The sequence below is a fragment of the Salvelinus alpinus genome, chromosome 4 (assembly GCF_045679555.1).
Source record: "Salvelinus alpinus chromosome 4, SLU_Salpinus.1, whole genome shotgun sequence".
In the NCBI taxonomy this organism is placed as follows: domain Eukaryota; kingdom Metazoa; phylum Chordata; class Actinopteri; order Salmoniformes; family Salmonidae; genus Salvelinus; species Salvelinus alpinus.
This window is the reverse complement of record NC_092089.1, coordinates 58,193,464-58,215,503: the sequence shown is the minus strand read 5'-3', so window position 1 is coordinate 58,215,503 and position 22,040 is coordinate 58,193,464. Positions and strand designations below refer to the sequence as shown.

Below are 22,040 nucleotides of genomic sequence, written 5' to 3'. Positions count from 1 at the left end.
CAGAACAGCAAAGGACCTTGTGAAGATGCTGGAGGAAACCGGTACAAAAGTATCTATATCCACAGTAAAACAAGTCCTATATCGACATAACCTGAAAGGCCGCTCGGCAAGGAAGAAGCCACTGCTCCAAACTGCCATAAAAAAAGCCAGACTACAGTTTGCAACTGTACATAGGGACAAACATCGTACTTTTTGGAGAAATGTCCTCTGGTCTAAAGAAACAAAAATAGAACTGGTTTGGCCATATTGACCATCATTATGTTTGGAGGAAAAAGGGGGGAGCTTCCAAGCCAAAGAGCACCATCCCAACCGCGAAGCACGGGGGTGGCAGCATCATTTTGTGGGGGTGTTTTGCTGCAGGAGGGACTGGTGCGCTTCACAAAATAGATGGCATCACGAGGATGAAAATTATGTGGATATATTGAAGCAACATCTCAGTCAGGAAGTCAAGGCATTGGAGTTGCCATCACAAAGCCCTGACCTCAATCTCATAGAAAATGTGTGGGCAGAACAGAAAAAGCTAAATACTAATTGAGTTTATGTAAACTTCTGACCCACTGGGAATGTGATGAAAGAAATAAAAGCTGAAATAAATCATTCTCTACTATTATTCTGCCATTTCACATTCTTAAAATAAAGTGGTGATCCGAACTGACGTAAAACAGGGAATTTTTACTAGGATTAAATGTCAGGAATTGTGAAAAACTGAGTTAAAATGTATTTGGCTAAGGTGTATGTAAACTTCCGACTTCAACTGTACATGGTCTACATATGGTGACACAGGGGAGCTGTTTCGCGTGCTCTGGATGCTTTAACTGTGATTGATGAGTCTTTGTCAGCGCACGTCTCGGTCAAATAAATGAAAGATAATTTAGTTGGAAGAGCAAGGAGGTACGGTAGGGCGGGCCAGACCCCCTAAGGCCTGCCCATAACGCTGGCCTTGCCCCGTTCAAAGGCCCTGTTCAAAGGCACACATACACAATCCAAGTCTCATTTGTCTCAAGGCTTAAAGAAAATCCATATTTAACCTGTCTCCTCCCCTTCATCTACAGTCGTGGCCAAAAGTTTTGAGAATGACACAAATATTAATTTGTTAACGATGTGTTGGTACCATTCTTTATTTATGGCTGTGTTCTTAGGCAAAATTGTGAGTGAGCCCACTCCCTTGGCTGAGAAGCAACCCCACACATGGTTGGTCTCAGGATGCTTTACTGTTGGCATGACACAGGACTGATGGTAGCGCTCACCTCATCTTCTCCGGACAAGCCAGACAATCCCCTTTCCGGATGCCCCAATCGGAAAGGGGATTCATCAGAGAAAATGACTTCACCCCAGTCCTCAGCAGTCCAATCCCTGTACCTTTTGCAGAATATCAGTCTGTCCCTGATGTTTTTCCAGGAGAGAAGTGGCTTCTTTGCTGCTCTTCTTGACACCAGAACATCCTCCAAAAGTCTTTGCCTCACAATGCGTGCAGATGCACTCACACCTGCCTGCTGCCATTCCTGAACAAGCTCTGTACTGGTGGTGCCGCAGCTGAACCAATCCCGCAGCTGAATCAACTTTTTGGAGACGGTCCTGGCGCTTGCTGGACTTTCTTGGGCGCCCTGAAGCTTTCTTCACAACAATTGAACCGCTCTTCTTGAAGTTCTTGATGATCTGATACATTTTTGATTTAGGTGCAATCTTACTGGCAGCAATATCCTTGCCTGTGAAGCCCTTTTTGTGCAAAGCAATGATGACGGCATGTGTTTCCTTGCAGGTAACCATGATTGACAGAGGAAGAACAATGATTCCAAGTACCACCCTCCTTTTGAAGCTTCCATTCTGTTATTCGAACTCAATCAGCAAGACAGAGTGATCTCCAACCTTGTCCTCGTCAACACTCACACCTGTGTTAACGAGAGAATCATTGACATGTCAGCTTGTCCTTTTGTGGCAGGGCTGAAATGCTGTGGAAATTTTTTTGGGGACTCAGTTAATTTGCATGGCAACGAGGGACTTTGCAAATAATTACAATTCATCTGATTACTCTTCATAACATTCTGGAGTATATGCAAATTGCCATCATACAAACTGAGGTAGCAGACTTGGTGAAAATGTATATTTGTGTAATTCTCAAAACATTTGGCCACGACTGTACAATGATGAAATGGATTTAGCAAGTGACATCAATAAGGGATCATAGCGTTCACCTGGTCAGTCTATGTCATGGAAAGAGCAGGTGTTGTTGTTTTGCACACAGTGAATATCTTTCTATTATGCGTGGGAATACTTTGTAACAGATTTCCAAAATTTAAATTACTTGGAGCTGATTTGCTGGTGTTTTTAGTCCATCTCCAACAATATACGTTTTTTTCCCAAGAAAAGCACTTTTTGGAATCAGGAAACATGTGGGGGAATAAAAGCACTCAAAGTTGGTACTCGGTATGCAGTTATACATTGCTTATTGGTCGTGTGTGGTGCACTGTTGGAAAATTTGTTGCATATATTTTATACAATTATAAATACAGCATCAAAATGTGGAAAATCTGACTTCCCCCTTGCTGATTATTGTCCGCAGCTGGCTCTGATCATAGTGTACTGAGACAGACGGGGAGAGTGAGCTCGAACCCTCAACCTTCTGGCCCGTTAGCCCTGTGTGGCATCGAATGTGCCATAAAACCACGCTGAAGTGGTTGTCAATAGCCAAGTGTATAAAACACAGGGTTGCTAAAGTTATTTATAGTGGGAATAATGAGGACATTTGAGGGAGGTGTGCAAATGTTGGACGTCCCTACCCAGATAGCACTGACCGTTCATTAATAGCATAGTAGCTAGCTAGCCAGCATGCGTTTCAAACAGACAAAAATAGGGCATCCCTTGTTATGCTTAATAAAGGGTGGAATTACGGCACTCATCCACAGCGATCCTATGCTCATCCATGCTTCTGGCCTACACTTCACTCACAAACCTTTAATTAAATCAATCCTAGCTACCAATTATATAAACCAAATCTTCTCATATTAAAAAAGAATAAATTCAGCTACACAGAAATGTAGTATAAAAACGAATGACGTCCTCTGCATGTCTCAGCTATAGCCAGTTAGGAAGCAGAAAAAGCATATCCAGAAAAATACAAGGCCGAGGCATAATGTCCCATTTGATTTTTATCAGCAGGTAAAAAAAATATTTCAACATATGCTTTCAAAAAATACAGTACAACATTGTATTCAAAGTTTATATATAAAAAAATATATAATTGAACAAAAATGCAAACACTTCAACTACTCACAATAAAGATGTTCTCAGCATACAAGGCAATCAACAACTATAAAATACAATGCAAGCATTCACAACACAATTTCAGAAAAATATGATATATACACAATTCAGGTCACCGACTTGAATTCAATCTATCATCAATTTGTCCTGGTATTTTAAGCATTCAATCATTTTTTTCCCTGCTGGGTGACAGCTGTCAACACACAGCTGAGAATGGGTCTGAGGCATGTCTCTTTACCAGAAACTGCATTCCACCAAAAGGTGGTCATCACTGGTAGATGCATCCATTTCAAACATGGTGTTGAGGGAAATCAATATCCCAGGCCTTTCCATATTATCCTCTCAACCACCAAGGACATTTAGGCCATTTCAAGGTCAACCGATGTATCCATGTTCATCATCTTGCTGGGAGTTACTTGGCAAGAGTCCTAGAACATAAAGAAAAAAAGACACACAGAATTAACTCCAAATGTGTTTGCTAAGTGTCCAATGGTGCTTTACTACAATGCCTTTCAACACAGACCAAGAGTTTTTCAAATATGCCGAGACTGGATAATGAACTTACCGCTTGAGACGAAGAGGCCTTGCTGACTTTAGGAGGCTGTGCGCTTGAGTCTGAATCCAGCTCAGGGACATCTAGCTCAATATCCATTACATCATCCAAGTCAACCTCATATCTAAATGACACATGAAACAAATACTAACTGCATTACAAACATGACTTGGTTTGAGTAAGATGTCTGACACAAAGGGGTTGTCTTTCATGAAGAATATACAGTGCATTTGGAAATCATTTCAGACCCCTTGACTTTTTCCACTTTGTTAAGGTACAGCCTTATTCTAATAAAATAGCATTTTTTCCTCCCTCAATCTACACACACACACACAACACCCCATAATGACAAAGCAAAAACAGTTTAGAAAATGTGTATATAAAAAAAAAAAACTAAACTCACATAAGTAGTCAGACCCTTTACTCAGTACTTTATTGAAGCACCTTTGGCAGCGATTACAGCCTCAAGTCTTCTTGGGTATGACGCTAAAAGCTTGGCACACCTGTATTTGGGGAATTTCCTCTCCGCAGATGCTCTCAAGCTCTATCAGGTTGGATGAAGAGAGTTGTTGAACAGCAATTTCCAGGTCCCTCCAGAGATGTTCGACCGGGTTCAAGTCCAGGCTCTGGCTGGGCCACTCAAGGACATTCAGAGACGTGTCCTGAAGCCACTCCTGCGTTGTCTTGGCTGTGTTCTTAGTGTGCTTCCCTGCCACCGAAAAACATCCTCACAGCATGCTGCTGCCAACACCATTGCTTCACCAATAGGGATGGTGCAAGGTTTCCTCCAGAAGTTAAGCTTGGCATTCAGGCCAAATAGTTCAATCTTGGTTTCATCAGACCAGAGAATCTTGTTTCCCAAGTCTTTAGGTGCCTTTAGGCAAACTCCAACCGGCTGTCATGTGCCTTTTACTGAGGAGTGGCTTCCGTCTGGTCACTCTACCATAAAGGCCTGATTGGTGGAGTGCTGCAGAGAAGGTTGTCCTTCTGGAAGGTTCTCCCATCTCCACATAGGAACTCTAGAGCTCTGTCAGAATGACCATCGGGTTCTTGGTCACCTCCCTGATTGCTTAGTTTGGCCGGGCAGTCAGCTCTTGGAAGTCTTGGTGGTTCCAAACTCATCCCATTTAAGAATGATGGAGGCCACTGTGTTCCCCGACACAATCCTGTCTCAGAGCTCCACGGACAATACCTTCGACCTCATGGCTTTTTGCTCTGACATGCATTGTGAACTGTGGGACCTTATATAGCCAGGTGTGTGCCTTTCCAATTAATGTCCAATCACAATAAATTCACCACAGCTGGACTCCAATCAAGTTGTAGAAATCAATGGAAACAGGATGCACCAGAGCTCAATTTCGAGTCCCATAGCAAAGGCTCTGAATACTTATGTAAATAAGGTATTGTTTTTTTTATTTTTTATAAATGAGAAAATGTATAAAAACTTGTTTTCGCTTTGTCATTATGGGGTATTGTGTGTATAAGTATAAAAAAATAAAATAAAATAAGGCTGTAAAGGAACAAAATGGGGGTCTGAATACTTCCCTTAGGCACTCTACCGTGAGACTAGAGATACATTTCATTGACATGTCTTTAACACACTTCCAAATCCAACTTCAGGAGAACAACTTGTGCTTGTAATTTATGCACAAGAGTTGGGGCACAATTCTATTAGAATAGAACATAATTTCTGTCAATCCATCATCTCAGGTTGCAAGTACAGTATGTCAACATTTAGAGATGGTTTTAAATTCCAGGATATTTGAGGGGGTTACATGGCCTGCAGCTCACTGCCTTCCTGGGCTGGGGGGTCCCACGCGTGAATCTTCACCTTCCACAATTTAATCTGCTGGTCCCATGAGCGCCGGCTGTATTTCTTAAACTTGTTAGGAGTTTTAGGATGAACTCCTGGCTGTCTCAAGTGCCTAACAAAACAATGGACAACAAATTGTTTAATACTAACTTCTGATCTAATAGGGTGGTACGTAGCCTAACACAATAATTTAATCTAAGCATTCACACTGTATTTGACTCACTTGGGTACTTCCTTTATGTATCTGTCATAGGCGAGTGTGTTCTTCCCATATGTGATCTGTTTCTGCCTCCTCATCAGGACTTCCTCGTCCTCCTCCATGACCTCACCGGGGACTGGAGAGTCTCTGGAATCTGAGCTGAAGAGACAGGATACAGATTAATGAATGAAATGCAATAATGGATGTAGCCTGAGTGTAGAGGTCTGCGTGGGACTGATTTCTTCATCCCGCATTTTCCATACCACATTCTGCCCCCTTTCTGTCTGACTCCCACCCGCTACGGCAAGAATTGTTCCCAAACCCAACAGCAGTCCCGCAATGTTATTTTAGGCATATGTGACGCAGCTCATTTGCCAGCAACGGTCCCAGCAATTTTGCGTCTTATAGGCAATATCAAATGCTCAAAAACAACTTAAAATAGGTTTAATTACCAGAGATTCTCACATGGCCCATTATATTAGGCTAACTGTACTACTGGGCTATATTCAGCAAATAAACTAGATTAAGTACATTTCCTTGGAAAGATAACTGCCCCTGTACTTCTCTGTGAATGCATAGGCTATTCAATTGAGGCCACATGCACACCTGATCTCACAGATATGGCTACTGAACTTGAAGTAACAAGAAAGATGACACTTGCTACGTTGTGCATATAGGATATAGCCTACCTTTTAGGAAGATGATTTGCTGACAAGAGACAAATAAAAGGGTAATCAATACTTATTGAAAATGAAACGGTGCAAATCTCACTCACCATAGTAGCCCAACCTATTCACGCATTGTGCCTTTTCAATGATGATTAAATGTTTTGATTGCACCTTAACTTACGTTGGTTGAGTGCCGTCCACTTCTTTGCATTATCAATATTTATTTAGACACTTGTAAACTACAGCAGTCATATTTAACTTAACTGCCACATGATTATCTGCCCATGTAGGCAGCCTACTCTATTTCAATGAGACCACACATAGGCACACTTTAACTTTCATGCCCAACTATGAGGTAGGTTACTGCAGTTGAGGCAGCAAATAATGAATAATGCGAAAAATACATGTTTTTAATACAATAGGTAGGCTAACACATACAGGCAGAAAAATGACAGTTTCCAAATAATCTGAGACAAAAAAAAATTCATCCCAAAGTCATGTGCCCGACAGCCCGCTGCCGCAGCATGAAAAGCACAGCTCGTGCCGCCCTGATCTGTCGGGACCCGCGGGAATGCAGAACTCTAGCCGAGTGACAGCCTGTGCCATCAAGCCAACTCCTTGTCACGCCAAACATTGTCTGTTGGCTTGAAAATGAACCACAGAGTTGGCAAGAGGACAAACAGATCTGGGACCAGGCTAGCATGCTAAATTCAGAGTAGAAGACATCATTATTCAAACAAACCTCCCTGAAGAATTCTTCCGTTCCCTTGGACCAAACTCTGTTGCCAGTGTCCTCCTCCTGTAACTAAAAGAAACAATACCATAACACAATTGAAAGATTTTAGTCATATGCATGTACAAAGGGAAAATCTGCAGGGACTGCTGACCGTTGCATATCACAACAGACGCTTGAGCACATTTCATCAGTCTCCACTTCACTCTCCCAGTCCATGCATCTGGGAACAGGACCTTCACTTTCAGGAGTGGTAAAACTGAAAGAAGAATGACATGCATCATTAATTCTGAGTATTATTATAATTATGTACACATTTGAGTATACAGTCCATTCGTAAAGTATTCAGACCCAGTCACTTTTCCCACAGTTTGTTATGTTAAAGCCATATTATAAAATGCCCCCCCCCCCCTCAATATCCCAAAATGACAACGCGAAAAACAAGCACATTTTTTGCAAATGTATTAACAAAAAAATATATATCAGAAATACCTTATTTACATAAGTATTTAGACCCTTTGCTATGAGACTCGAAATTAAGCTCAGGTGCATCCTGTTTCTATTAACAATCCTTGAGATGTGCCTACCAAATAAATTCTGCAGAATTGAAGGTCCCCAAGAACACCGTGGCCTCCATCATTCTTAAATGGAAGAAGTTTGAAACCACCAAGACTCTTCCTAGAGCTGCCTACCCAATGGAGAAGGGCCTTGGTCAGGGAGGTACCAAGAACCCGATGGTCACTAACAGAGTGCCAGAATTCCTCTGTGGAGATAAGAGAACATTCCAGAAGGACAACATCTCTGCAGCACTCCACCAATCAGGCCTTTATGGTTGGAGTGGCCAGGCGGAAGCCACTCCACAGTAAAAGGCACAACAGCCCGCTTGGAGTTTGTCAAAAGGCATCTAAAGACTCTCAGACTAAAGACTCTCAGACCATGAGAAACAAGATTCTCTGGTCTGATGAAACCAACCAAGAATGAACTCTTTGGCTGAATGCCAAGCATCACATCTGGATGAAAACAGGCACCACTCATCACCTGGCCAATACCATCCCTACTATGAAGCATGGTGGTGACAGAGTCATGTTGTTGGAAAGTTTCAGTGGCAGAGCCTGGGAGACTAGTCAGGATCGAGGGAAGATGAACAGAGGAAAGTACAGAGAGATCCTTGATGAAAACCTGCTCCAGAGCGCTCAGGACCTCAGACTGGGGGGGGACAACAACCCTAAGTACACAGCCAAGACAATAAAGCAGCTTCGGGACAAGACTCTTGAATGTCTTTGAGCGGCCCAGCCAGAGCCCAACCCGATCAAATATCTCTGGAGACCTGAAAATCGCTGTGCAGCGACGCTCCCCATCCAACCTGACAGAACTTGAGGGGATCTGCAGAGAGAACTGGGAGAAACTCCCCAAATACAGGTGTAACACGCTTGAAGCGTCATACCCCAGAAGACTCGAGGCTGTAAACGCTGCCAAAGGAGCGTCAACAAAAGTACTGAGAAAAGGGTGTGTATACTTATGTAAATGTTATTTCAGTTTATTTTTAAAACATTTGCTAAAATTTGTAAAAACCTGTTTTTGTTTTGTCAGTATGGGGCATTGTGTGTAGATTGATGCGATGAAAAAACGATTTAATCAATTTTAGAATAAGGCTTTGAACATAAAAGGGGGTCTGAATACTTTTACAAAATGCACTGTGCGTGTAATATCTATATACAGTGGGGAGAAGAAGTATTTGATAACCTGCAAAATCGGCAGTGTTTCCTACTTACAAAGCATGTAGAAGTCTGTAATTTTGTATCATAGGTACACTTCAACTGTGAGAGACGGAATCTAAAACAAAAATCCAGAAAATCATATTGTATGATTTTTAAGTAATTCATTTGCATTTTATTGCATGACATAAGTATTTGATACATCAGAAAAGCAGAACTTAATATTTGGTACAGAAACCTTTGTTTGCAATTACAGAGATCATACGTTTCCTGTAGTTCTTGACCAGGTTTGCACACACTGCAGCAGGGATTTTGGCCCACTCCTCCATATCCTTCAGGTTTCGGGGCTGTCGCTGGGCAATACTGACTTTCAGCTCTCTCCAAAGATTTTCTATTGGGTTCAGGTCTGGAGACTGACTAGGCCACTCCAGGACCTTGAGATGCTTCTTACGGAGCCACTCCTTAGTTGCCCTGGCTGTGTGTTTCGGGTCGTTGTCATGCTGGAAGACTCAGCCACGACCCATCTTCAATGCTCTTACTGAGGGAAGGAGGTTGTTGGCCAAGATCTCGCGATACATGGCCCCATCCATCCTCCCCTCAATACGGTGCAGTCGTCCTGTTCCCTTTACAGAAAAGCATCCCAAAGAATGATGTTTCCACTCCATGCTTCACGGTTGGGATGGTGTTATTGGGGTTGTACTCATCCTTTTTCTCCCTCCAAACACGGCGAGTGGAGTTTAGACCAAAAATCTCTATTTTTGTCTCATCAGACCACATGACCGTCTCCCATTCCTCCTCTGGATCATCCAGATGGTCATTGGCAAACTTCAGACGGGCCTGGACATGCGCTGGCTAGAGCAGGGGGACCTTGCGTGCGCTGCAGGATTTTAATCCATGACGGCGTAGTGTGTTACTAATGGTTTTCTTTGAGACTGTGGTCCCAGCTCTCTTCAGGTCATTGACCAGGTCCTGCCGCGTAGTTCTGGGCTGATCCCTCACCTTCCTCATGATCATTGATGCCCCACGAGGTGAGATCTTGCATGGAGCCCCAGACCGAGGGTGATTGACCGTCATCTTGAACTTCTTCCATTTTCTAATAATTGCACCAACAGTTGTTGCCTTCTCACCAAGCTGCTTGCCTATTGTCCTGTAGCCCATCCCAGCCTTGTGCAGGTCTACAATTTTATCCCTGATGTCCTTACACAGCTCTCTGGTCTTGGCCATTGTGGAGAGGTTGGAGTCTGTTTGATTGAGTGTGTGGACAGGTGTCTTTTATACAGGTAACGAGTTCAAACAGGTGCAGTTACTACAGGTAATGAGTGGAGAACAGGGGGGCTTCTTAAAGAAAAACTAACAGGTCTGTGAGAGCCGGAATTCTTACTGGTTGGTAGGTGATCAAATACTTATGTCATGCAATAAAATGCAAATTAATTACTTAAAAATCATACAATGTGATTTTCTGGATTTTTGTTTTAGATTCCGTCTCTCACAGTTGACGTGTACCTATGATAAAAATTACAGACCTCTACATGCTTTGTAAGTAGGAAAACCTGCAAAATCGGCAGTGTATCAAATACTTCTTCTCCCCACTGTATATATATATACACACACACAGTGGTTTGCGAAAGTATTCACCCCCCTTGGCATTTTTCCTATTTTGTTGCCTTACAACCTGGAATTAAAATTGATTTCTGGGGAGTTTCAATCATTTGATTTACACAACATGCCTACCACTTTGAAGATGCAAAATATTTTATTGTGAAACAAGAAATAAGACCAAAAAAAATAACTTGAGCGTGCATAACTATTCACCCCCCCAAAGTGAATACTTTGAAGAGCCAACTTTTGCAGCAAGTACAGCTGCAAGTCTCTTGGGGTATGTCTCTATAAGCTTGGCACATCTAGCCACTGGGATTTTTTCCCATTCTTCAAGGCAAAACTGCTCCAGCTCTTTCAGGTTGGATGGGTTCTGCTTGTGTACAGCAATCTGTAAGTCATACCACAGATTCTCAATTGGATTGAGGTCTGTGCTTTGATTATGCCATTCCAAGACATTTAAATGTTTCTCCTTAAACCACTCGAGTGTTGCTTTAGCAGTATGCTTAGGGTCATTGTCCTGCTGGAAGGTGAAACTCCACCCTAGTCTCAAATCTCTGGAAGACTTAAACAGGTTTCCCCTCAATAATTTCCCTGTATTTAGCACCATCCATCATTCCTTCAATTCTGACCAGTTTCCCAGTCCCTGCCGATGAAAAACATCCCAACAGCATGATGCTACCACCACCATGCTTCACTGTGGGGATGGTGTTCTCGGGTGATGTGAGGTGTTGGGTTTGCGCCAGACATAGCGTTTTCCTTGATGGCTAAAAAGTTACATTTTAGTCTCATCTGACCAGAGTACCTTCTTCCATATGTTTGTGGAGTCTCCCACATGCCTTTTGGCAAGCACCAAACGTGTTTGCTTATTTTCTTCTTAAACAATGGCTTTTTTCTGGCCACTCTTCCGTAAAGCCCAACTCTGTGGAGTGTACGGCTTAAAGTGGTCCTATGGATAGATACTCCAATCTCCTTTGGAGTGGCTCAGGTAGTGCAGCTCATCCAGGATGGCACATTAATGCGAGCTGTGGCAAGAAGGTTTGCTGTGTCTGTCAGCGTAGTGTCCAGAGCATGGAGGCGCTACCAGGAGACAGGCCAGTACATCAGGAGACATGGAGGAGGCCGTAGGAGGGCAACAACCCAGCAGCAGGACCGCTACCTCCGCCTTTGTGCAAGGAGGAGCACTGCCAGAGCCCTGCAAATGACCTCCAGCAGGCCACAAATGTGCACTACCTGAGCCACTTGTGTGGGTTGTAGACTCCGTCTCATGCTACCACTAGAGTGAGAGCACCGCCAGCATTCAAAAGTGACCAAAACATCAGCCAGGAAGCATAGGAACTGAGAAGTGGTCTGTGGTCACCACCTGCAGAATCACTCCTTTATTGGGGGTATCTTGCTAATTGCCTATAATTTCCACCTTTTGTCTATTCCATTTGCACAACAGCATGTGAAATTTATTGTCAATCAGTGTTGCTTCCTAAGTGGACAGTTTGATTTCACAGAAGTGTGATTGACTTGGAGTTACATTGTGTTGTTTAAGTGTTCCCTGTATGGGAAAATGTTGCAGTTTTAAAGGCCCAGTGCAGTAAAAAAAAACACGTGACTTTCCTGTGTTTTTATATACAGTGCATTCAGAAAACATTCAGAACCCCAGATTTTTTCCACATTTTGTTATGTTACATATTTGCTTTTCATTGATTAAATCGATTTTTTCCCCTCAATCTGCACACAATACCCCACAATGACAAAGAAAAAAGTGACATTTTTGCAAATGTATTAAAAATAAAACCGGAAATATCACATTTACATAAGTATTCACATCCTTTACTCAGTCGCGAGTTGGCCGCGATTACAGCCTCGAGTCTTCTTGGGTATGACGTTACAAGCTTGGCACACCTGTATTTGGGGAGTTTCTCCCATTATTCTCTGCAGATCCTCTCAAACTCTGTCAGGTTGGATGGGGAGCGTCGCTGCACAGCTATTTTCAGTTCTTTCCAGAGATGTTGATTTGGTTCTAGTCCGGGCCACTCAAGGACATTCAGAGACTTGTGCCGAAGCCACTCCTGCATTGTCTAGGCTGTGTGCTTAGGGTTGTTGTCCTGTTGGAAGGTGAACCTTCACCCCAGTCTGAGATCCTGAGTGCTCTGGAGCAGGTTTTCATCAATGATCTCTGTACTTGGCTCCGTTCATCTTTGCCTCAATCCTGACTAGTCTCTCTGTTAGAGTGACCATCGGGTTCTTGGTCACCTCCCTGACCAAGGTCTTTCTTCCCGATTGCTCAGATTGGCCAGGCAGCCAGCTCTAGGGAGAGTCTTGGTGGTTCCATACTTCTTCCATTTAAGAATGATGGAGGCCACTGTGTTCTTTGGGACCTTCAATGCTGCAGAATCTTTTTGGTACCTTTACCCAGATCTGTGTAGATTGCTGAGGAGTTTATTTAATCCATTTTAGAATGAGGCTGTAACAAAGAAAAATGTGGAAAAGGTCAAGGGGTCTGAATACTTTCCGAAGGCACTATATCTACGCACGTGCACACACTATGAGGTTTGAATAAATACTGTGTAATTGTGAACACGATAATGCCATTTAAGTGTAAGAGCTGTTTGAAAAGACCACCTGCAATTTGGCCTTCCATGGTGATAGAAGTAGTTAATAGACCAATAAGGAAGAGAGTTCCAAACCTCTCTGCCAACAACAGCTAATTATCAGTTTTCACCTCCCCACTCAGACCACTCCCAGACAGTCCTAGCAAAATTCTTGCTTGAGAAATTGCTCTTTGCTAAGAAGCCATTTGTTTATTTTTTTATCATTTTAAAATGTTAAACAATCACAGTAAGGTACTTAATTGTTTCCCAGAAATAAGAGATCAAAACAGCTGCATGGACTTTTACAGCAAGTTTTCTGCAATTCTACCCATTTTGCCAAGTGTGCGCTACAAGTTATTTGTGGAGGAGTACAAAGGCCGGGCTACAGAAAGGCTGAGCTGAGAATGACATTAGGGCCAGCAAGCCAACTGCACCACCATCGATCATCTGGCATCACCATCAAACAATCCTACTCCAGTGGGTTGCCAAAAGCACCAGTCTCCGCCATGAGCAAGGAACTCTCCAAATATGGCTTCATCACCATAACGTCAGTTTTGTTAATATACCTAATTGTTAATACTTTTTTCCCCTTCATCTGTAAGCCTATACTGCAAATCCGCTTTTAGCTGTTAATGTGTAGTTTACAAGATTAAATCAACTAAAGTTCAATGAGCCACCTCCCCAGAACAACTCTGATTTGTCTCAAAATACCTGAAAATGGCAGATGTTTCAAGTTTCAATGTCACATGCACAAGTACAGCGAAATGCCTTTCTTGCAAATTCAAAGCCCAACAATGGAATAATCAACAACAATGTATTACTAGGGAAAAAAAACAAAGAAAAAAAAAACAAGAGAAATAAGAAACAAAGTAAGCATTCTATATACAGGAAATATTTAAAAAGTCAGTTCCAATACCATATTTCAGGGATGCAACCTGGTGAGGGCCCAAAAAGGTGCAACTTTTTTTCTCCCACTGAAACATGAAAAAAAATCCTGCTAGGGGGAAATGCAGGTTAACTAATTAAACAAAGAAAATGACCTACATGATCGGTCTCTGTGTGTAAAATAAAGAGTGGTTAATGTGAACCTAACTCACAGCTAAAAAAAAATTAAAGAATGCAATCTGATGTTATTTGTTGCCTAGACTTTACTGTAAATTACACTCAAGTCTTGAGAAAAAAACAATACACTAATATTGCAGTTAGGCATGACAGCCTTTATAATAGAAGGCTTGTGACCACAAAACATCTTAAAGTATAAATAGAATGAAACAAACAGACATTCTATTTTTGCTTTATTATAGTGGCCACTATAGTAGACATCAATCACACAAGGCTACATGTGTGCAAAAACAACATTCACCAAGTAAAACATTTCAATAATCCCTCCTCACGCACACAAGTGTTACTGTCAAGTTCAACACAAAAGCAATATCTTTGGGATACACTGCACATTATTACATTGTACACTTTCTGCCTGTGGACATCTGTTCTACAATGTGCCAGCAGAGCATGATACCCTTTGTTGGCATAATTGATCTCTTTCAGGCAGAGAGTACATCTGGCATATCCCTTTTTATCCACTATATTGAAAAAGTGAGAAAGAGGGAAGTGTGTGGTGTTCCTTTCACCTCTATAGTGGCATCCAGTTTAAGCCAGGCCCAGCTACAGCTACACTTGTTTAACAAGCAACGCCTCATTTTCACCTAATTCTCTCATTTTGAAAATTAACCAAATACCGTAGAGGGAAAACATTACTGTTAGTTCATTAGCTAGTTAACATTTCACACAGATTGCCAGGCTTCAGTAAGCAACTAACATGTTATAACTTGAAGAACGGCAATACTATAGAGAATTGGTTAGGTAACTAACGTTAGCTCATCTGATGTCATAACGTTAGCTAGCTACCTGGCTACCCCTACCAACAGCTCTGCACCCCCCCAGCAACTTTTCCAAGCCCCCCCCCCCCTTCTCCTTTACCCAAATCCAGATAGCTGAAGTTCTGAAAGAGCTGCAAAATCTGGATCCCTACAAATCAGCTGGGCTAGACAATCTAGACCCTCTAAAATTATCCGCTGAAATTGTTGCAACCTCTATTACTAGCCTGTCCTACCTCTTGTATCGTCTGAGATCCCTAAAGATTGGAAAGCTGCCGCGGTCATCCCCCACTTCAAAGGAGGAGACACTCTAGACCCAGACTGTTACAGACCTATTTCCATCCTGCCCTGCCTTTCTAAAGTCTTCGAAGGCCAAGTTAACAAACAGATCACCGACCATTTTGAATCCCACCGTACCTTCTCCGCTGTGCAATCTAGTTTCCGAGCTGGTCATGGGTGCACCTCAGCCACGCTCAAGGTCCTAAGCGATATCATAACTGCCATAGATAAGACAGTACTGTGCAGCCGTTTGTCAACCTGGCCAAGGCTTTCGACTGTCAATCACCGTGGGTCCCTGTGTCAAATCAGAGGGCCTGTTGTCCAGACCTCTGACAGTCTATGGGGGTGCCACAGGGTTCAATTCTCAGGCCGAATCTTTTCTCTGTATATATCAACGATGTCACTCTTGCTGCTGGTGATTCTCTGATCCACCTCTATGCAGACGACACCATTCTGTATACATCTGGCCCTTCTCTGGACACTTAACAAACCTCCAAACGAGCTTCAATGCCATAACACTCCTTTCGTGGCCTCCAACTGCTCTTAAATGCTAGTAAAACTAAATGCATGCTCTTCAACCGATTGCTGCCCGCACCTGCCCGCCCGACTAGCATCACTACTCTAGACGGTTCTGACTTAGAATATGTGAACAACTACAAATAACTAGGTGTCTGGTTAGACTGTAAACTCAGACATACATTATGCATCTCCAATCCAAAATTAAAATCTAGAACCGGCTTCCTATTTCACAATAAAGCCTCCTTCACTAATGCTGCCAAACATACCCTTGTACAACTGACTATCCTACCGATGCTTGACTTCGGCTATGTCATTTACAAAGTAGCCTCCAACATTCTACTCAGCAAACTGGATGCAGTCTATCACAGTGCCATCCGTTTTGTCACCAAAGCCCCATATACTACCCACCACTGCGACCTGTATGCTCTCGTTGGCTGGCCCTCGCTACATATTCGTCGCCAAACCCACTGGCTCCAGGTCATCTATACGTTTCTGCTAGGTAAAGCCCCGCCTTATGTCACCTCACTGGCCACTATAGCAACACCCACCCACAGAACGCGCTCCAGCAGGTATATTTCACTGGTCATCCCCAAAGCCAACACTGCCAATGACTGGAACGAATTGCAAAAAAAAAATTATAATCACTGAAGCTGGAGTCTTGTATCTCCCTCTCTAACTTTAAGCATCAGCTGTCAGAACTACCGATCACTGTTCCTGTACACAGCCTATCTGTAAATAGCACACCCAACTACCTCATCCCCATATTATAATGTTTTTTGCACCCCAGTATCTCTACTTGCACATCATCATCTACACATCTTTCACTCCAGTGTTAATGCTAAATTGTAATTATTTCGCCACTATGGCCTATTTATTGCCTTACCTCCCTAACCTTACTACATTTGCACACACTGTACATAGATTGTTCTATTGTGTTATTGACTGTAAGTTTGTTTATCCCATGTGTAACTCTGTTGTTGTTGTTGTCGCACTACTTTGCTTCATCTTGGCCAGGTCACAGTTGTAAATGAAAACTTGTTCTCAACTGGCCTACCTGGTTAAATAAAGGTGGAAATTCGATCCAAGATACTTAACAATGCTAACAATACTTGTTCCACCACCTCAAACTTTCCAAATTCCAATTGTTTTTCAGTTCCAGCTCATGAAGTATGCTTCATCACCTTCTCACCCCTGTCTCCCTGGTCAGGCTTCTCACCTACCTAAAGTGATTGAATTCACATGGAATGACCCCTTACCTAACAGGTCTGATATCAGCATGTCTGAGGTTGACATTACTCTTCTTCAGATCACTGGTGGAGTCCATGTCCTCATTTGATCTCATACTGCCATCAGCTACACGTTTCCGGTAGTTATACCGCTTCAAAGGGCCCCTATTCCTAGAAACAATGAAACACAGATCAACAAGACTGAACGATCATACAACCTTTCAGTTACTAGTCCAATGCTCTAACCACTAGGCTACCAGCCGACCAGCCGCCCTTTGTTGTAATTGACTCTTATAAAATCACTAGACTCAACAGTGGAGACAATAGTAGCTATGTCAAGTTACACTTCGTTACCTTGTTGTGATGCTTCAAACATAATGTTTACTACAATAGGTGCTTCGGAGCCGCATAGTATGAGCGCGAATTGGTACGCTACCTAGCTTAATATAGCAAGTTAACTAGCTACAGTAGCTACTAAAGTTATCTAGCCATTGTTGCATTCAAACGATAAAGACATTTGAAGGGGAAACAGTTATAAAGTTGGCAAGCTAGCTAGCTGAACAAACAATGCAATGGTTTGCAAATGCCCATCTATTTAGCTACCGAGTCATGCTAAGTTAGCTAGCTGGTTAGTAATGTTAACTAACGTTAACACCTGTTCAAAATATTGGCAAGATGTCTAGCATGCACCCCGTAGCCAATACCATTGTCTTATAAACATGCACAACAGTAACGTTAATGCAATAAATGCTAATCAATTTCTTACGCGGTAACATTAGCTGGAAAACGTAACTAGCAAAGAACATTTAGCTAGCCAGCACCAGTGTTCTTGATTTCGCATGAGTAAGGAGAAGACTAGTGCGAGAGAAATCTAACTGGCAAAATGTCTTACTAAATAATTTTTTATATATAAAGTACCCTTACAAAATCATGACAACTCACCTATTTTCATCTCCGTTATATTCAGCGTCAGTTCGTCTAGACTTGTGACGAAAAGACATTTGCTGCTGCTGCTGCTGCTTCTTCTTCTGCTTCTTCTTCTTCTTCTTCTGCGATGGGGTTTAACGGCGATTGGCATCCAATGTCAATGGAGCATTACCGACTCCAGCTGGACGGGGTATTAAATAAGAACTTTTAAAAAACATTCCGGGAAAGGGGTAAAATAATATCATACAAAATAAAACACGTAAGCTAAAAACCATAAAAAAATAATAAAACAGTCACACTTCTTCAATCACAGTCCACTCCAAAATACATCCCTACACAGGCTCAGGGGCCTGTGATGGGGCTACATTAACAGACAGAATTTCTTGCACCGCCTTGGCTGTAAAATCACTAAGACCCCAAAAACGTTCAGTGGCATTCACAATGATTCCAATTTTCTTAGACTTCTTGTCCACTTGTGCTGTGTAGTTTATGACCATTGCAATAAATAATACAAAGTCCACCTTTTTAACATGTAGCATTTCACTATCCCTCGTTTGATGAAAAACCTTCACTGGTCTTGGTGGCTTTACAACCATTGCTTCTTCACCGCCACTCGTTCCATCCAATTTTCTCACCGCCTCCAGATAGGAAACACGCTGGACACTCCTTTCACCTCATTATCCTTCACCCTAGTAGGGCACTTCAAAAATTATGGCGCATGTTCACCTCCACAGTGGCAGCATTTTCCTTCATCATGGCATACGATATTCTTCCCTTCTGTACATACTTGACACATGGCCAAATCTTTTACATTCATGACACTGAAAGGGCTTGAGCACAGAACCTCTTACAGGGTATGTCATGAATCCTAACTTCATATGAGAAGGGAGAGACTCTTTATCAAAGAACAGTTGCATGGATGAAGAAAACGTATTTTCTCCGTCCACCTTACAAATCAGTCGACGTGCACCAACAACTTCAGTTATATTCTCTTCCTTTATTTCTTGCGCCACCCCAGAAATAACCCCCTTGATAGGCGCCCTGCTACGAAAACCCATGCAGGAAACATTCCACTCCAATATATTTTTGAGTCTTAACACACGCTTCTTCTGCTCCGCAGACACACAAAATAAGACCACTTTTTGTGACTCTCACTGAATCCACACTTTCTTTCAACACATTCCAGTTTATCCTGGAGATGTTAAACGGATTTCCCAAGTAGCATTCATCCAAACCCTGACTCCGACCAAAAACGAGTCTAGTGGTTTCCTATTTTCCAACATAGCTTTACTTATTTTGTTTCCCTTTCTCTTCACCACTGTAACCCACTCATTCTCATTTTCTGTACCATTAGCTTCACTCGACTCACTAGCAGTTTCAAACAAAACCTCTCCCCTCTCTCATCTAAAGGGTAGAGAGCTCAAAAACGAAAATACATTTTCTTCTATAGTCATAGCTAAATGCAGGACTAGCTAGTAACATTAGCTGATGCTACTTCTTCTTCTTTGAGATTGGGTTTGTGGATCGCATCCAACTTTTAATTTGAATACACCGCCACCTACTGTACTGGAGTGTGAGGCCAGTCATGGCCTACCTACATTAAATTTAAATAAAATACAATGTTATTGGTCACATACACATATTATTCTGGGTGTACAGAAATGCTTGTGTTCCTAGCTCCAACAGCGCAGTATCTAACAATACACACAAATCTAAAAGTAAAAGAATTGACTTCAGAAATATATAAATATTAAATTGAGCAATGTGGGAGTGGCTAAAATACAGTATAATAGAATACAGCATTTACATGATGAGTAAATCAGTATGTAGACACTATTTAAACATTATTAAAGTAACTAGTGTTCCTTTACTAAAGTGACCAGTGATTCCAAGTCTATGCAGCCTCCAAGATGCAGGGTTGCCTTGAGATAGAAGCTGTTTTTCAGTCTCTCGGTCCCAGTTTTGATGCACCTGTACTGACCTCGCCTTCTGGATAAAAGCGGGGTGAACAGGCTGTGGCTCGGGTGGTTGATGTCCTTGATGATCTTTTTGGCCTGCCTGTGACATTGGGTGCTGTAGGTGTCCTGGAGGTCAGGTAGTTTGCCCCTGGTGATGTGTTGGACAGACCACACCCCCCTCTGGAGAGCCCTGTGGTTGCGGGCGGTGTAGTTGCTGTACCAGGCGGTGATACAGCCTGACAGGACGCTCTCAATTGTGCATATGTAAAAGTTTGTGAGGGTTTTAGGGGCCAAGCCAAATTTCTTCAACCTCCTGAGGTTGAAGAGGCGCTGTTGCGCCTTCTTCACCAAACTGTCTGTGTGGGTGGACCATTTCAGATTGTCAGTGATGTATATACAGAGAAACTTGAAGCTTTCCACCTTCTCCACTGCGGTCCCCCTCAATGTGGATAGGGACGTGCTCCCTCTGCTGTTTCCTGAAGTCCACAATCAGCTCCTTGGTTTTGTTGATGTTGAGTGGGAGGTTATTTTAATGGCACCACTCTCCCAGAGCCCTCACCTCCTCTCTGCAGGCTGTCTCGTCATTGTTGGTAATCAGGCCTGCTATTGTTGTGTCGTCTGCAAATTTTATGATTGAGTTGGAGGCGTGCGTGGCCACGCAGTCATAGGTGAACAGGGAGTACAGGAGAGGGCTGAGCACACACCCTTGTGGGGCCCCTGTGTTGAGGATCAGCGAAATGGAGGTGTTGTTTCCTACCTTCACCATCTGGGGGCGGCTCGTCAGGAAGTCTAGAACCCAGTTGCACAGGGCGAAGTTCAGACCCAGGGCCTCAAACTTAATGATGAGCTTGGAGGGTACTATGGTGTTGAATGCTGAGCTATAGTCAATGAACAGCATTCTCACATAGGTATTCCTCTTATTCAGATGGGAAACTGCAGGTAATTGCATCGTCTGTGGATCTATTGGGGTAGTAAGAACATTGAAGTGGGTCTAGGGTGTCAGGTAAGGTAGAGTTGATATGATCCTTAACTAGCCTCTCAAAGCACTTCATGATGATAGAAGTGAGTGCTACTGGGCGATAGTCATTTAGTTCAGTTACCTTTTCTTTCTTGGGTACAGGTACAATGGTGGACATCTTGAAGCAAGTGGGGACAGCAGACTGGGATAGGGAGAGATCGAATATTTCCGTAAACACTCCAGCCAGCTGGTCTGCGCATGCTCTGAGGACGCAGCTAGAGTTGCAGTCTGGGCCGGCAGCCATGCGAGGGTTAACACTCTTAAATGTCTTACTCACGTCGGCCACGGAGAAGGAGAGCCCACAGTCCTTGGTAGTGGGAAGCGTCGGTGGCACAGTGTTATCCTCATAGCGGGCAAAGAAGGTGTTTAGCTTGTCCAGAAGCAAGACTAGGCTAATAATGTAAGAAATTACACACCAAAAAAAAAAATACTGCAAAGTTGCTTAGGAGCTAGAAGCAGAGCTACCATATCTGTCGGCGTCATCTTCTCTTGTTCTTCAGTGGGTTTTATGGCAGACTACAACCCAAAAAGGTGTATTACCGCCACCAACTGGACGGGGTTTAAAAAAAACTATGTAAAAATAAAACCCATACATGAAAAACTAACTTAATCCACTCAAAATAAAACCAAAAAACACATTGACAAAACCCCAAAACTCTCACTTCTTCCTTCAAATCTCCATATATATACAGCTTGTAACAATACTCCATGCAACTCCTCCGCCGAGAAGTCTTTCAGTCCCAGGAACTGTTCCATAGCATCCACAATAATATCTATTTTCCTGGACTTCCTCTCCACCTTGGCAGTGCCATTAATCACCATAGCTATAAAGGCCACAAAGATTACCTTCTCAACCTTTAACATATCTGGGTCCTGCTGTGGAACGGCAACCCCTGCAGCCCATTCAGTGTAGGCCTATGGACTTTTCAGGTGCATCATTCAAACCCTCAACCCTTTTAACAGTCGCTGAATATGAAATGCTCTGGACAGCCCTGACTTTGGCCACCTCATTCTCTTTTACCCTTGTTGGGCATTCCAAAGACATTCCCACCACAATTGCAACATTCCAAAGATATTCCCACCACTATTGCAACATGTCACACTTTCAAAACA

The 22,040-nt window shown here is 42.8% G+C and overlaps 1 protein-coding gene across 2 annotated transcripts; it reads right to left on the bottom strand.

The window, feature by feature from the left end:
* Positions 1–3,128: 3,128 nt before the first annotated feature.
* LOC139574024 (histone RNA hairpin-binding protein-like) lies at positions 3,129–21,400 on the bottom strand. Of its 2 annotated transcripts, XM_071398141.1 has the most exons (8): positions 17,967–21,400; positions 17,055–17,195; positions 7,382–7,486; positions 7,237–7,299; positions 5,851–5,985; positions 5,590–5,739; positions 3,827–3,938; positions 3,129–3,689 (listed from the first exon to the last, which is right to left on the bottom strand). In XM_071398141.1, exons 1-8 carry the CDS (start codon positions 18,023–18,025, stop codon positions 3,621–3,623), a joined length of 834 nt encoding a protein of 277 aa, XP_071254242.1. In that variant the 5' UTR covers positions 18,026–21,400; the 3' UTR covers positions 3,129–3,620. The 2 variants fall into 2 exon arrangements, with proteins under 2 accessions (XP_071254242.1, XP_071254243.1); XM_071398142.1 differs by lacking the exon at positions 7,382–7,486 and having other exon boundaries at positions 17,967–21,398.
* Between the last annotated feature and the right edge of the window lie 640 nt (positions 21,401–22,040).

Excerpts from the sequence above, each read along its gene's own strand:
- LOC139574024 (XM_071398141.1), bottom strand. The coding sequence starts at position 18,025 with ATGTCTTTTCGTCACAAGTCTAGACGAACTGACGCTGAATATAACGGA. Across the intron at positions 7,300-7,381 it reads GTCTGTTGTGATATGCAACG|TTACAGGAGGAGGACACTGG; the intron begins GTCAGCAGTCCC and ends TGTTTCTTTTAG. Across the intron at positions 3,690-3,826 it reads AGGCCTCTTCGTCTCAAGCG|GACTCTTGCCAAGTAACTCC; the intron begins GTAAGTTCATTA and ends TTTATGTTCTAG.